Source organism: Taudactylus pleione, unplaced genomic scaffold (genome assembly GCF_031769625.1).
Source record: "Taudactylus pleione unplaced genomic scaffold, aTauple2 ptg000135l, whole genome shotgun sequence".
NCBI classification, from domain to species: domain Eukaryota; kingdom Metazoa; phylum Chordata; class Amphibia; order Anura; family Myobatrachidae; genus Taudactylus; species Taudactylus pleione.
The window spans coordinates 6,958,465-6,975,270 of NW_028284537.1; the positions used below are offsets into that span (position 1 = coordinate 6,958,465).

A 16,806-nucleotide genomic window follows, 5' to 3' on the forward strand; every position below is an offset into this window, starting at 1 on the left:
GGAGTGGCTGATTTTACTGGGAGGGCCGCAACCCTTCAGCCAGCCCCTAGGTAACATCTGCCCATGCTTTTAACCTTTATATCTACCTGGCAGCTTCACCCTCTGCCAGTTAATTTGTAGCTTCCCGATTGGTTCCCTGCAGTGTCCGTAAAAAAAAAAAGCCCAATGATAGTAAATCTGTTATGAAAGGTCCTCAAAGCTCCTGAGAAATACACATATGTTATGTAAAATAAATGTCATTTCTATTTAATTAATGTGGAGCAACTTCTATTTTCAGTTTAATGTACACTAAAGCTGCCTTTATCTTTTACAGTATTTCAAATATTTTCTGATTGTACTTAATTGTTTTGTGTCTGTGTTGGAAAATTATAGATGTTATTTTCCAAAGTCCTTCTTGCTGAGTTTTATACCTCATTTACATTGATTGGCTTTTAAAGACATTCATATCTATGTATAGACAAACTCAAAAAAGCCATAAATAGCAATAGCAACAGTACCACAGACACTTTCAAGTTTGTACAAATACATTTACAGTAAAAGTTTGTTAGCAATATATACATTTTAACATCAGCATGTTGGAAACTGTAGCCTAGCAATTCATGTTACAATGATTACACGGTGACGATCTCTGTCTCCTGATTCCTCTGTACCCCTGGCAGGCCTGGCTGAACTCGGCACAGTGTGTGACCAGTACAGAAGTTGTTCGATCAGCGAAGACAATGGCCTGAGCACGGCGTTTACGATAGCACATGAGCTTGGACATGTGTATGTTTCATGTAAATATGTTTGTCTTCAAAATAAATCTTACTATATAACAGATCTGTACAGCTCATTTATATTTATAGTATACACATTTTAGAAGTAGGGCTTTAATAAAGGGTGCTAAATGGCATTGAATACCGAAAAGGGGGGCACCGTATGAAAACATTGAAAGACCTCTGTGCTCATAGCATCTACATATAGTAGGCACACTATTTATTTCACAAGGCCCTTTGCCCATGTTTAGATGGTTGATAATTATTTCTCCTTTATTTGTAAGTATTAGTAGGAAACAAGTCTGTTTCTTTTCCCTCACAAAATCTACTTTCTTAAAGTATACCTGTCACATACACGCACGGCGTAGGCAGCCATTTTGTAGGCCGAGACAATATTTGTGAGATGGCAGCCTATCAGATCACTAGAAACCAATGACATAATGGAGGCATGTCATAAGGTGGTTACTGGTTCATCAAGAAATTATAGGCCCCACTCTTATAGATATTGGTTCATCCCTCAAAGTGGCTGCCTCTATAGTGTCCAGGTGACTGGTACATGTCTGGCTTGTTGATGACCCATTTTTCTCCTTACCTCAGATTCAATATACCACATGATGACAGTAATAAATGTAAAGAAGAGAATGGGAAAAACCAACAATACGTTATGGCTCCGACTCTAAATTATAACACCCATCCCTGGAGGTGGTCGAAATGCAGCAAGAAGTATATAACACAATTTCTAGAGTAAGTTCAGTGTTTTCTGCAAAATTTACTATTGGCATAAAAACATTACATTGGGTTAACCTCACTACGAATGCTCACTAGGAATCCAATCTTATATTGGGAGACGTCAAAATGCCCTTTAGTAAGACAAATGAGAGAGGCGTTGCCATACAGAGATTGGTTATTAGTCGCAGTAACTGTATTCATATATAGGGCGTGAAAATAAGCCCTTTCACTGGTGAAAATATTTGTTTCTTCCAGTAAAAGTGTTTTCCCCTTTTAATAAATCAGTTATGTGTTCCTTTTAAGGATGGGCTGCTGCTCATGGACTTGCTGCCCCTACAGCCACTAGATCTAACTCCAATAGAGCACCTTTGGTTATAGTTGACGGCTTTTTGGCACAGGGTCCAGTGGCAGCTGCAGGTAGTGTGATGCTGCACTCTTGTGAACGTGGCCCCACCCCTGCTATACAATGCCGTGATTACCAGAAGTGGGTGGCCACCGGGGGACCTCTGGGTGAGTTGTCTTTTTTTCCGGACATCTGAGAGAGACACCCCGGATTTGGGAGTCTCCCTGACGTTCCAGGAGGGTAGGCAAGTATGCCTTTGTGGTGTGATGGAACAGGAGATTTCCAGCATGAATGTGCAGCCGACAAATGTCACCATGGACCAGAGTCTCTAAGGGTTGTTTCCAGCACCTTGCTGAAACCACGCTACCACAAATTCAGGCTTTTCTGGGGCAAAAGAGGTCCTAACCAATACTATATTTCTGCCTGTCTGTCTTGGGATTGATTACCACCACAGCCCTAACTGTGGAGAGTTTGTATATTCTCCTTGTGCTTCCGTTGGTTTCCCCCGGGTACTCCAGTCTACTCCCTGAATCCAAAAATATGCTGGTAGGTTATTTGTCTTCCTGGGAGGCCCAGACCGCACACCCTGCACTCATATATTATACTCACCCCTCCAGGTTCCTGAGTAGGCACTGCATAATTGACTGGGAAAATGGTACGGTTGCCATTTTCCCAGAGATTTGTGCATGCACATTAGAGAAGTCACTGGGAACATGGCAAAGTGCCAAAGTCTACTGCGTCCTGAGAGAGGGAGGGCCCACACAGAGATTACATATATATTAGTCCAAGCGGAGACGGCACTCCCATACAAACAGTACAAGCCCTGGTGCCCTCTGTTAGGACTCCCCAGCCGGCCAGCCCATAAACAACTCCAGAGACAGCGGCACTCGGGTAAGTAGTTACACATCAATACAGGCAGTTTTTACCAACATTTCGGAGCCCGACTTTATTGCTCCATAATCAGGGCTCCGAAACATTGGTGAAAATGATGTGTAATTATTTACCTGAGTGCCGCTGTCTCTGGAGTTTATATATATGTATATATATATATATATATATATATATATATAAACAAAAGCAAAAATAGGCGGCACTCAGAGACTCTAGTCTTTAAACAAGTAGCCCCATGTCCGGGGTATTTATTGATGTGGTCGACGTTTCGGGGAGCGTGACCCCTTCCTCAGGACAGACAGTGTCACGCTCCCCTAAACGTCGACCACATCAATAAATACCCCAGACATGGGGCTACTTGTTTAAAGACTAGAGTCTCTGAGTGCCGCCTATTTTTGCTTTTGTTTGTGTTGTGGGAGTTTTGTGACCCTCAGGGAAGGCACTGGAGCAATTATACAAGGAAGAGCACTGGAACGCCTGAGGCCATCTGTGTACTGTATATATATATATATATATATATATATCTATAGTGGTGAGAAGAGTTGTCGCTCACCTGAATTGCCCTCTTTCTGGTGGAATCAGCTCCCTCCAGGGGAGGTTGGAGTGAAACCTGTGCATTCTGCATTAGCAGTGGAGGTGTGGAATTCCAGGATTTCACATAGAGCGGGATGTACTAAACGGAAAACACGGTAAAAACCCTGTTTCCGGCGTTTTACCACATTTTTCGTATGTATCATCAGCTGGCCGCCGGGTCTCCGATGCGGAGGGTAACGCCAGCTTTTCCTGGTGTTACCCTGTAGAAGCCTATGGGCTTCTACCGCATCGCGCTACTATGAGGGATCCGATCGGATCCCTTGCAGCATGCCCCACGGCCGCCACGTCACTCTGCACATGCGCAGATGGACTTCCGGGGGCATGAACCCGGAAGTCCACGGCACAGAGCACATCGCAAAGGACAGCTCTTATCGGAAGAGCTGTCCTTTGCGCTACTGATCGCATATATTAGTACATATGCGATCAGTAGGAAAGCGAGGCATGGCGGGATGTACTTCGCAAGGTTAGTACATTCCGCCCATTTACACAGACCCAGCTGGAATAATCACTGGAGCACAGGAAGGGTTTAAATCTCTCACACACCTGTTGCTCATGGCTCCTGATGCTGGACAAACTGGCCAGGCGATAGGCTGGGGGTCTTGGTTAGCATTAGGGCACCGGGACTTGGAGGGTCCACAGACATTAGCACAAGGAGTGCTGGAACATTGATGGGGCAAAGTGAAATGAGATAAGGTGCCAGCCAATCAGCTCCTACTGTAACTGCCATCTCACAGGCTGTGTTTGATAAATGACAGTTGGGAGCTGTTTGGCTGGTACCTTATCTCCTTTCACTTTGTCTCCTAACACTGCTTAGCAAAAAGACCCCTTACTTTTATGTTGTTAACTTATTTCTGTTATGTGCCTGTGTGTGCCCAGGCCTATGCTCACGTATGCTAAGGAGCAGTGTCTGCTACCATTAAAAAGACACTGCTTCACCAAGTACCTGCCTGTCCCTGTCTGGAGTCCTCATTTAAATTCCCCGTGTTACAATATATATATGCATATATAATTATATATATATATATTTAGTATAGAATGCTTATCAGCTTAGACCAATCACCTTTTCAGTTAATATATTACCAACAAGGGTATTTATTGCCTGTTTCACACATCAAATACTGTAGTCCTGCTGTGGTTCAACAAATACTGATTTTAGCATGTATTATTCCTTTTCAAGCTTTGTTGCATCTAATTTTAGGTGTTCCATATGGAATGTAATGTTACATTTCATTTGTCATGATGAGTTTAATGGAAATTTGCTTTCACAAAAAGCTATAAAAGACCCTGAAAAGCATGGCGATATTTTAAATGTTTATTTGCAAGTGTTACAATGCATTTTGTCATATCAAAGTAACTGGCGTTTTAGATGTTTCCCTTCATGCATGGGTAACTTTAAAATTCCTGTCAGCTCGCTGTAGACCGTACATCAAAACAGAATTTAGAACCTGGTCTATCCTGTGTTGAATTGTTTTGATGCTAGAACCTGACATTTTTATATATATTTTTTGCAAGTAGTGATTGAAAACTGGACATTTATTTGGCTCCTGTGACACGTGGGAAGGCTACTCTCTGCGGAATAAACTCTGAGTGGCGTCAATGTCTCACATTCTAACGTGGACTCCCACGACGCCTCTTAGCATGATGTATGTAGACAGTCTTCTTGAACTAATAAATTATTACACACACTGAATTCCGTAATAAAAAGGAGTGATCTCTGTGTGCTGGCAACTCTTGCTGCACATTCCATGTCCGTGGAAACTGGGTAACCACAGCAACCGGTGGTCTCACGCTGGCCTAGGGTTTTCTAATTGGACATTTTGTCCTGGTATGACAGTATGAGGGGGATACCTGGATAGGCAGAAGAAACAAGGCCTCAGCAAAGCACCGGGGACTGTCCAACGCCTTGCAGAAGATCTTTTTGTTAGATCTACAATGGCACAGTGTGCGGTTTGCTTCAAATATGATTGTGTCCTAATGCGAGCAGATCCCCTTGTTTATATGCAATAGGCATCATGTTTAAACAGTGCAGTTTTTAAGGGATTGGTGTAGCAGTCACCGCACTAATGCTGGGTACACACTATGTGATATGTCGTTCCTACAGCCGACGTACAATATATCATTCAGTGAGTCGGCTCGTGTGTAAACTGATATATTGTGTTGGCCGTGCAGCACGGCAGATGCAATATATCTTGCAGATAGAGCGCATGTGCCAGCGAGTACAGGCAACCCACCCACCGACCCGTTACACTGGCCACAGGAACCGCTGACAATCATGACAAATGCAACTGGATGGGCAAATTTAAATGCCCGCCCAGTTGTGATGTCTGGCAAGACATATCGACTGGCCATTTGGTAAGTGTGTACGCTCACCAAATCGGTCGCTCAGTCTGTGTGACGATTGTCTGGCTGCTGGGTTGCTCAGGTGTTGTTTACCCAGTATAACTTTATAGATCTATAGGGGTCTATTTACTAAGACTCCACATATCGTGGAGTTAAGCTGGGTACACACCTAAAGATTTTCTGTCCAATCAGCCAACTAGTTGATTGGTTGGAATGAAAATCTGGTAACGTATGGGAGTAACTGATGATCAGCAATTTGCTCCTAAATGCCAGAAAACAGATGAAAATGGTGTCTGACAAGTTTGTTAAATGTTTGATCTAAACAATTTGTTCAAAAACAGTTTTTGTCCATTTTCCGGCGTTTGGGAGCAAATTGCTGATTGTCATTTGCTTTCATACCTTACCAGATTTTCATTCCAACCAATCAACTAGTTGGATGGTTGGACAGAAAATCTTTAGGTGTGTACCCAGCCTTAATGCCACTCCTGCTTCGCCTAATACCGCTGTGAAGCAGGAGCTGGCTAACGCAGCTGTTACTAATAATAGACCCGCCGAGGAGGGTGAACGTTAAGTCTCCCCCTCGGCGGTAACATCTGAGACTCCTTTCCCATGAAAGCCCTGTGTGCGACTCACCATCACCAGCCGGCCGCAGCAGCAGCAGTGACCTTTTTTTTTTTTCAACAAACTTTATTTACAAACGGCCAAACTGACGCAGCTGCGTCTCCAGCTACTGGAAGCAATATCAGCGCTGGAGAAGACACCTGACGGTAAGTGACATCTCCTCTTACTAATACCTGGGACACTTAGCGCTGACATAAGTGTTACTGCGAATGTATGAGGAGAGATAAGAGACCCCGATCAGCTGGGAGCCGCCTGCACTGCAGGGAGGAGTCACACACTGACCACCTGATCAGCTTCAACAGAGGTTTTTTTAAACAGCAGAAGAACTTTATTTATAATGAACAAAATTAACAACAGCATAGAACCGACCTCGGCTCTGCAGTCTGCACTGCAGAGAGGGCAGATAGCGGCAGCCCTCAGAGGCGAAGCCAGCGCTGAAGGTAAGCGCTAGCAGTGACTCATATCACACTTTAGTAACAGCCGAGGGACATATTGTCGCCATGGCAGCGCGATATGCATGTCAGAACTTAGCGCAGGCAGAGAAAAAGAAGTGAAAATCATTTAGTACATGTTGAGAAGTGATATGTACTAGTTTTTTACCCTTTTCTCCTGTTAGTAAATAGACCTCTAAGACTTTGGGGGGCTTGGGGCACTTAATATTGGGGGGCCCTAAAGACCAACATTTGGGATACAATTTGTGATCGGGTCATAGGCCTTCTGCGTGCACATGAACATGGGGCATGGCGACACACCACACCCCCATTTCACTTCATGCGGGGGGCATGCACATTGCTTCCCCAGCTGCTGGGATGCCCCCAGCCTCACACTCGCAGCAGGTGGGAGCATTCCCTCCCTACCTTTCCTCCAGCCCACAGGTGGGACAGTACCCAAAAAACAGGACTGTCACACCAAATTGTTATGGTTGGGGGAATATGCATACACACACATATACACAATTACACTGATATAGACATATGATACATATATACTGGCACGCACGCACATACCGTGACAAACTTATACATATACTGTACATACAAACTGTCTACACACATGTACACATAACAATTGTACAGTCACACACACGTACATACAGCAACACACATACAGTTACACACTTATAAACTTACATGTTAGAAAGTAGTTCGCTCCTTCACTGTCTCCTCACCGTGCATACATGCTGGGCACTAGGACCCAAAGTCTGCAGCCTTCTTGTCTGTACTGTGTGCTGTGAGAGTGACATGGTGGGAGACCGTGCATACATGCTGGGCACTAGGACCCAAAGTCTGCAGCCTTCTTGTCTGTACTGTGTGCTGTGAGAGTGACATGGTAGCTTCTATGAGAGACCTGGTTAATATCAGAATCCCTGGTATTAACCAGGGATGCTGTTATTAACCAGGTATTTACCAGTAATCCCTGATATTAACCAGGGATCCCCCAGCTGTTATAGCATCCCTGTACCCATTTGCATCATACCCTCACCGGATGGTGAGCTGTATAGAACCACTCTCCGCTCCATTACCAGTGTGCATGTAACAGTGAGTACAGCTCTACCTGCTATCTCTCAATAAACCAACACCACTGGTTAAGTAACTGGGCTGTTCATAGTTTTAGTCATCCGCTGGTGTGTCCCTACATAACTCTGCAGTATGAACACCTGGGGCGGGATGCAGCAACATGAGAAATGCAGTCAAACTCCTAAAATGCGAGTTTGACTGCATTTCTCATATGCATCAAGCATTCCGGGGCTTGGATGCGGTGGGTAATGCCGTCTTCTGATCGGATTTCTCCCAGCATGTTATTCTGCGCAGAATGACACTAGAGGGACCTCTGGGTCATAGACCCTGAAGTCCCTCATTTGCGAAGGAGAGCACTTACCGAGAGAGCTGTCCTTTGTGATTTTCTTCATGCAGTGGCAAACGCAGGATGTTTAGGGGGGGTTTCCAAATCTCTCTCTATATATACAGACACACACACATATATATATATATATATGTATATATACACACTTTGTATAGTGTTCCCTCTAGCTCCGGCGGCAGGCAGGGTGACGGAGCTAGAGAGGGCAATCTTGTGCGCGCGCGCGTCCGAAAAGGGGGCGTGGTTATGAAAAGGGGGCGTGTCTATAAGACGCATCCCCTTTTCGTCATACTTGTGGGCGTGCCCGGTGCTTACGAACATGCCGGGCAGCCCCCAAGCGCTGCAGAAAGGGAGAATAGATGCCGGGCGCATGCGCCCGTATATTCTCCAGCGGTGACCGGGACACCGCATGTTTCTCCACCTGCAGGACACTGCGTCCCGCGGGTGAGAACAGCTCCCGCAGGCTGTTGGGGCAGGGCGCTTTTTGCCCTCCTCCTGGAGGGCAGGGTGCTTTTTGCCCTCCAGAAGGAGGGCAGGGCGCCGCGCCCTGCTAAAGCAGCCTAGCGGGAACGCTATTTGTATATATATATATATATATATATGAGAGATACACCCCCATTTTTAGTTATGTTTTAATATATATATATATATATATATATATATATGAGATACACTCCCATTTTTAGTTATGTGTAGCTGTCTGTATTGTTACTCTTATGCAGTGCCCCCAGTAGTTTTGTCCCATATGCATGGCCCCCTAAAGTGGCCCCCTTAAGTAGTGTCCCTTATGCATGGCCCCCTAAAGTGGCCCCCTTAAGTAGTGTCCCTTATGCATGGCCCCCTAAAGTGGCCCCCTTAAGTAGTGTCCCTTATGCATGGCCCCCTAAAGTGGCCCCCTTAAGTAGTGTCCCTTATGCATGGCCCCTTAACTAGTGCCCATTATACATGCCCCCCCCCCCTCCACCCAGTACTTACCTCACCACCACGCTGTCTCCCGCTTCGCCGCTGCTTTGGCTGGATCAGGCTCTTCACATCGCGCGGGTGACGTCATGACGTCACCCGCGCAGTGCATCACTGGGAACGCTGGCCTCTGAAGTGATCGGAGGCTTCCTTAGCCTCCGGTCTCTTCAGAGGCCAGTGTTCACAGTGCAGGGAGCCACAGAGGTCGGAGACGGAGCGCTGTCTCCATCTCTGAAAAAAAGAATTTTGGATCATCAGGGGGGGTTTCTGGGTACTCAGAAACCCCCCCTGCGTGCGCGGGTGTCATGTATACCGGCGTGCATGCGAAGGGTGACGGGATGCATTGTATCCTGAATGCGATGCCTCATACATCCCGTCCACACACAAGTAGTTTCTAACAATATATACATACTGTTCAGGGAGTAGGTAAGTATATAGTGTGAGTGACTGAATGTGTAATTAAGATTGACAATATTCAGTGTGTGTGTACTGTGGATTGTTTAATATTTTTTTTCACAATGGGGGTTCAGGTACCACCGGCCTGCTTGCACTTGTAGTTCTACAACTGCCTAAGAGCATGCTTGCTTGTACATCTAGTTCCACTGTGAAAAACAATATTACTTCTTCATTTAACCCATTACCCCTGCATCCGCCACCACAAGGGATGCAGGGATGAGCCGGTTAATACTCATTTGTTATTGTTATTTTTTTTTTGGGGGGGGGTCCCTACTTTCCAAAGATTGCCAGCCCTGGGCTGACCAGTTTGGGTCTGGTTTAATGCTTTGGCAGGAGGATTCCACACTATGTCCTCCTGCTGTGGCACTACCACCCAGGGGCAGAACTATGGGAGACAATGGAGGCACCTGCCGCCGGGCGCCAGCACTGAAGGGGCACCTCCTCCATTGGCCACAATATATTCATCCCACTTAGGACTGTATATATGTACCCGGAGTGTACCGTCATGGCCGCCCAATACATGGCACCTCTTCCCAGCACCTGAGAAGCTGCCATAACCATATACTATGAGATAGATAGATAGATAGATAGATAGATAGATAGATAGATAGATAGATAGATAGATAGATAGATAGACAGGAGATAGTTAGATAGATATGAGATAGATAGATAGATAGATAGATAGATAGATATGAGATAGATAGGAGATAATTAGATAGATATGAGATATATAGATAGATAGATAGATAGATAGATAGATAGATAGATAGATAGATAGATAGATAGATAGATAGATAGATATGCACCATATTTATTTTCCCTTTTTTTTTGTAGGGGGGGGCACCAAATTATAACTTGCCTCCGGGTGCCTGGGATGAACTTACGCCACTGCTACCACCCTGGCTGGTTCAGCTTGGTGCTGGTTAATGGAAAATAGGGGGAACCCTACACCGGTTTTTCCCACGATTGTCCTTGACCAGAACAGGCTAAAAGGTCCAGGGCTGGTTATGGATTTAGATGGGGACTGCCACACCGTTTTGTTTTTTTACATTTTTAACTCTTTAGAATTTTTTAAGTATAAGAAGCTTGTACAGATCATAACGATCTGTTCATGATTCTCCCAAACTCGCCTTTCTCAAGTAGGTGTATTGTTTGGGTGCATTTAAAGTCAGATTTGAAGGCGATTTTTAGTCGATTTCCAATCTGACTGTTAGTAAAGAAGGGGATCCTTTAGTGGGATATGTTAAAGTACCGATGTTTGGTCCATAGTCAATTTTGGATGAGATTCTGTTTTATAGTCGATTTTGCCATTTGTAAATCCCTGATTTACAAAAATTAACTTAAATTCACCTTTAAATATATCAAAAAGCCAAAATCAACATTTAGTAAATATACCCCCGGGTCTGTGGTACATATCTCCCAGCATTTGGATGGGGGTACTCATGACTGACAGTGCACAGTGCGAGCACTAAAAGAGAGGTTGGCTACATGCCACATCCCGTCACATGTCACTTTCGGGATGTGGCCGCGCGTCCTATCCCCGTTCCTCGTCACACTGGCGACGTGCCCAGTCCTCCCCATGCTGCCCACAGCCTCTTCCGTCACTGTTTAAATGTAGCAGCGGTGAGAGAGCTCCCTCTTAACCCTTCTCCCACCACAGGACACTGCAGCCTGTGGGTCAGATGTTAGGACAGTGCCCGAAAAGAGAGACTGACCCATCAAAATTGGGAATGGTTGGGAGGTATGGTGATAAGCAGGGACCGCACCGGTAGCCCTTCTAACCTTCACCCATCTATTGTCATGTGTGTGTCGCCTGATCTGTGGACCTGGGTTGAAAGAAAGAGACACTCCTAGTGACACACAGTGCACAAAACATTAGTATATTAAAAGGAGAGTCTATATTGTAAACACATTAGGGATTACCTGTCTAGACAAACATAATGCAAAGCAATGAAGGTTTATCCAGTGTTGATTATGTGTCGGTTCCCTTCCAGTACAGGATATGGTGAATGTTTGCTTGATGAACCTGTATCAAGAACATATTCCTTGTCCCAGCAACTCCCTGGTGTGATGTACAATGTCAATAAGCAGTGTGAGCTGATATTTGGTCCTGGATCGCAGATGTGCCCGTACATGGTTAGTACTTATATATTCCGAATTTCCCAGGGTAGAAATAATGTATACTTGTTCTGTATTCTACACCTAGTATTTTTTCTAAAGCAGGGGACAGCTGACATTTTGTATAAAAGACAATCTTGGCTTTACTTACGTTAATGTTCTATAAACGGATATAAAATGTCGTAAGCAGATCTAATAACTAAGAGACATAACTACATGTAATAATTTACTGGTAACAATTTTTATATAAATACGTTTTGTAAATTCATCAACACTGTGTTCAGTAACAGAACTGTAGTGCGCTGCATATCAGTACTGGAGATTATGACGCTGATGCAGAAGGAGTGCTACCAGTGGCATACCTAACATATTTGGCACCCTGGACAGATCCTTCATTTGGAAACCCCCCCATTATGCCCCAGTGCTCCTCCTCTAATATGCCACACAGTGCCTCCAATATGTCCCATGGTGCTCCCCTGTATGCCCACTGTGGCCCACCCAATATGCATCACAGTGCCCCCTAGTGCCCCTAAGTACTCAACTACTGTGGCAGCCCCTCTTGAATCCTTCTGGCTCTGTGTTCTGCAAGCACTGTGCACACAGCGCAGAGCGGCTCCACAGTCCCCTCATCAGTGATGTCACTAGTTCCTAGCAATGTGCTGGTAACTAGTGATATCATTGACGTACCAGACAAGCAGTGCCTCATGCATCAGCGTTGTCATCAGTAGGTGGGTTGGGTTCGGAATCCCGACAGTGGCATCCCGACAATCAGAATCCCGACCCAAATAGGTAACTGTCCTTACCCTAACCCTCCCCCTAACTCACCTTTCCCGCAGTCTAAACTTAACCCTTCCCTCTCACAGCCTAACCCCCCACCCCTGCAGCCTAACCCTAAACCTCCCTCTCCGCAGCCTAACTGTAACCCTCCCCCCGCAGCCTAACCCTAACCCTCCCCCCTCCCCACGCAGCCTAACCCTAACCCTCTCCCAACTTTCTAGACCCTATACCTAACCCTCCCCTTAGCCATAATACTTACCCTCGGGATGTCGGTGGTCACCTGGATAGTAACTACATCCCCAATAAGTATTAACATGACCCAAAAAATGGGTGCCTCGTAATAAGCTGCTCTAATTGAGCTGAGTGGCTTTATCCTAATAACTTTTGTGGTACGTTTATTTCAGCTATGCCATGGGACTGCATACAGTACAGTACACCTGTGACGTAAATGTCAAACACAGTGTTCAGTGGGGTCCAAATAGGAAAAACAATGTCCCCTATAGAGCTCTATAAACATGTGATATTTCAGCAAAGGGATGAACCAGATAGTATACGGGATAAACTTAGTTAAGCATTACTAATTTCATCTTTCATACATAACGGAAAGCATTGATAGAGATACGCACTTTGGGGGGTATTTATCAAAGCAGGGAGAGAGATAAAATTGTAAAAAAATAAAATGACCAACCAATCAGCTCCTAACTATCATTTTATAAACACAGCCTGCAAAATGTAAATTGGAAGCTGATTGGTTAGTACTTTATCGCTCACAAGTTTATCTCTCTCCCAGCTTTGATAAATACCCCCCTTTGATATAAAAGAATGTTCAGTTTAAGAACAAGTTCAATTCTTAGGATATCAATTTGATGTGATCTTTTCCTGTATGTCGTATGTTTACAAAGCCTGTAGATTAGCCCATTTCTAATTCTGTTGAGACACTTTCATGTGTTAGTTATGTACTAGTCCCTGCTAATGTGAATTTCCTGGGTTTACAGCATTTCCCTCCCCGTGTGAATGTAAACTTTGTTCCATATTTAAATAGGCTGTTTCAGTGCAGAAAGAGGGTCATTAAAACTAGACAAAGTGGGTCCCTTTAGTTGAATAAATGAAGCCGAGCTTTGAGAAACTTTTCCTTATTAAAGTGCAGCGTAGGCAATTTTACTTGAATAGATACATTTACTTGTTACACATTAAACTGCCTGGGAATTAACTGTGCGTTCCTTTGCACCCATAAAGCAGATGCAGTGTCGGCGATTGTGGTGCATTAACATGGAGGGGCCCCACAAAGGCTGTCGTACGCAGCACACCCCGTGGGCAGACGGGACGGAATGCGAGCGCGGAAAGGTGAGAACTTTAGGCTTTAAAATGGCATCAAGTTGAAGTGGGAGCTGGGTTCTGTGCATTCTTCTTGCATACTTTGGTCTGTGAAAGAGCCATCTTGGAGGCGGTGATGTCACACAGGAAGCAGTATAAGTGTAGCACAAAGAGGCTGAGGATTCCCACGTCCCGCTCCATTTTTCCCACAGTTACACTCCAGTGCTTCCGAATCACAGGCCCAGGGAACCATCTCAGACAGGCATTGTGGTGAGACGTCCCTGCTGTTCCCATTATAGGAAACCATGCTTTAAAATTGCTCCAACCACAATTAAAAAGATAACATTAGAAAATGGAGACAATGATGGAAGGACGGTGCCAGAAAACCCCTGTTATCTTCTGAAGCTGGTCCGTAATGGGCAAGGGTAATATAATCTCCAGCTTCACATATTGTGCCCCTCCTTCCTGCTTCTTATGGGAAGCCCATTATCAGATATACTTCATTCTTATTCTACTCTATATTTTCCGTCCTACCTGGAGCTAGAGTAATGGTTTCATTAGCCAAGCTTATAGAGTACACTTCTGGTCTTTAGTGGCAACAGCGACACCCTCTAAATACATCAGCACTGCAAGAGACACTTCTCAATAAAAGAAGGGGAGATGGATCAAACCTTCCAAGAGGTCAAGTGGAGTTGTTAAGCTGCCCACACACATAGCGATCTGCACACGATGAGCCGATGTGTACGATTTCCCTTGAAACTCTCCCCGGCAGCTCTGCACACGATCTCCACACGATCTGCACACAATCTGCACACGATTTGGTGTCCAATCTTCATACAATCTCTCCTGCATCCAGACTATCACAGTGCATCGCTTTCCTAGATTGTCAGATCTGCCCTACTGCACGGCAGATCTGACGATGCGATGTGCGACCAGCGGGGACGCGCATCGCATCGTGATCGTGAGTGGGGACTCAGAATTTGGCCATATTTTATATGATCTGTCATTCCAATGTGTCGGAATCGGCCAGATCGGGTAAAATATCGCTATGTGTGTGGCCAGCTTTTGCCATAGCAACCAATCAGATTATATCTACCATTTATCTAATACCTTCTATAAAATGATAGCTAGAATCTAATCGGTTGCTATTGCCAAAAGCGCCACTTGACCTTTTTTCGAAGGTTTGATATATCTCTAATGACTTGTAAATGAAAGAGGCTCCATACAAAAGTATCATTTTCTTCTCAATAATAAATTTAAGGATCTAAAGTATTGAATGAAATGAAATACGCGCAGCATATTGTGCAAGGGAGTCTCTTCTCTGCAACTGGTTGAGTATTTTTACAGTTGCAGAACAAAAAGAGAGGGAGAGAGAAAATAAGGTATGTTGTATATGTTAGAAAAATGTATTCCACTTTGTGCAACGTTTAGAAGTTCGTGTAGAGTTGGATGGAATTTGCGTAAAATTTAGTGTATGGACCTGGTTTATGCCGTGAGATATAATCACTTCACAGTGATAGTAGTAATATTGTATATTTGTGCCTGGGGATTTAAAAGCCAATTAAAACTAGACGCAAATCCAAATTAAAGTTCTAATTATGTTAATATATATACAAAAATCCGTTGTTATCAAGGTCAATTGGGATCTGCTTTCGTGCTGCGGACTTATTGCTCATAGCAGTGTAATAACGTGAATAGTTTGCAGTAGCCATACTCATAATAATAATAACTGTATCAGTGGGAGGGATTTTGGATGTGCCCAGCCAATCAGAAGCAGCTGCCGAGCATCATTATCAGTTCACAATTTACACCGGAGTGCCCCCCGATAGGCGCATGTGCGTCTTTCTTGTGGTCAGCCTGGGACGCGTTGTCATTTGGTGAACATTTATGAAAAGTTTAGTAAATAGATTCTTTTATACACAGTAATTTCACATTTGAGGGCCTCAATACCAGTTGTAAGCCCCACCATTAGCGTAATTTAGCACCATCCCCAGCACTTAGATATATGCAGGATCTCTGCTGATCTAAAATCTACGCTGCTCAACTCTCACATTAGCAATAGAGATCCAACAAAGCAGCTTGAGTTCCTATCTCCCAACTTTCCTATCACAAAGGGGGTGTGGCCAGTGGCCACTGGTCACACCCTGGGAGGCGTGCCTAGTGCTTCCAATGGCTGTTCTTTACTAGGGATGACCATCGAAGTGTTCTAGATCAATGGTTGCCATCGATGGGAAAAACAGAAGGAACCATGGATGGTATGAAACTATGATTGTTCCTGTCATGTAAGGCGTGCGTGTAACAGCCCCCAATGGTGGGATTTTAGTGAGTGGATCGTACTTGCTGTTCTTCTGGAAACTACTTGAGGGTGGATTGCCGGGTGGATCAGGGCCATTCCTCTTTCAGGCTCCTCCTACCACGGCAGAGAGACAGGAGACCCCCTGGACCCAGCACAGTAATGACGCGCTTTAAAATTGACATTTGTTTTATTGTGCAGGAGCACTATGTGACACTAGTATGGTATTGGGTCTAGGTTAGAACATGCAAAGGTACACATTAATATAGTACAAATACAGTGACTTAAGTGAATGTAGAATACTCCTTTCTCAGTAACCAATATAAACTGACAATAGCTACTATATGGTTGGCTAGCAATCACAATTAGTGCATCACAACAGCAAGAATGATCAGTGCATAACACTACAATTTTAGAATATAATTATAACCAACTGTTCTGGTGTAAGGTCTAACTGCAAATAACCAATAAGGAGCACAATGGACCTCATTCAGAGTCGGTCGTAAGCGGCCGCTCGGTCGTACGCATCCGATGTTTCCAAACCACACATGCGTACGGTTAGTTGTGCGCATGTGCGTACGAGACCTTGCGATCCAAAATGCTGTAGATCGTACTGCTTACGAGCATGAAGGGGCTTCCTAGAGTTGATTGACTTTAAAGGCCGTTTGTGGGTGTTGACGGGGGTGGTGGTCTGAAAACGCAGGCGTTCCTCACCGTTTTCAGGACGTTTCAGGGGCGTACATAAATTTCCTGCT

General features: G+C 44.6%; 1 protein-coding gene across 1 annotated transcript in view; it reads left to right on the top strand.

Moving 5' to 3' along the window:
• Nucleotides 1-16,806, top strand: part of ADAMTS9 (ADAM metallopeptidase with thrombospondin type 1 motif 9) — a 275,988-nt gene that overhangs the window by 69,158 nt on the left and 190,024 nt on the right. The window contains exons 8-11 of the mRNA XM_088473392.1: nucleotides 660-765; nucleotides 1,353-1,499; nucleotides 11,544-11,685; nucleotides 13,681-13,788. Of these exons, the coding sequence (XP_088329518.1) occupies nucleotides 660-765; nucleotides 1,353-1,499; nucleotides 11,544-11,685; nucleotides 13,681-13,788 (503 nt within the window). The remainder of the gene's footprint in view (nucleotides 1-659; nucleotides 766-1,352; nucleotides 1,500-11,543; nucleotides 11,686-13,680; nucleotides 13,789-16,806) is intronic.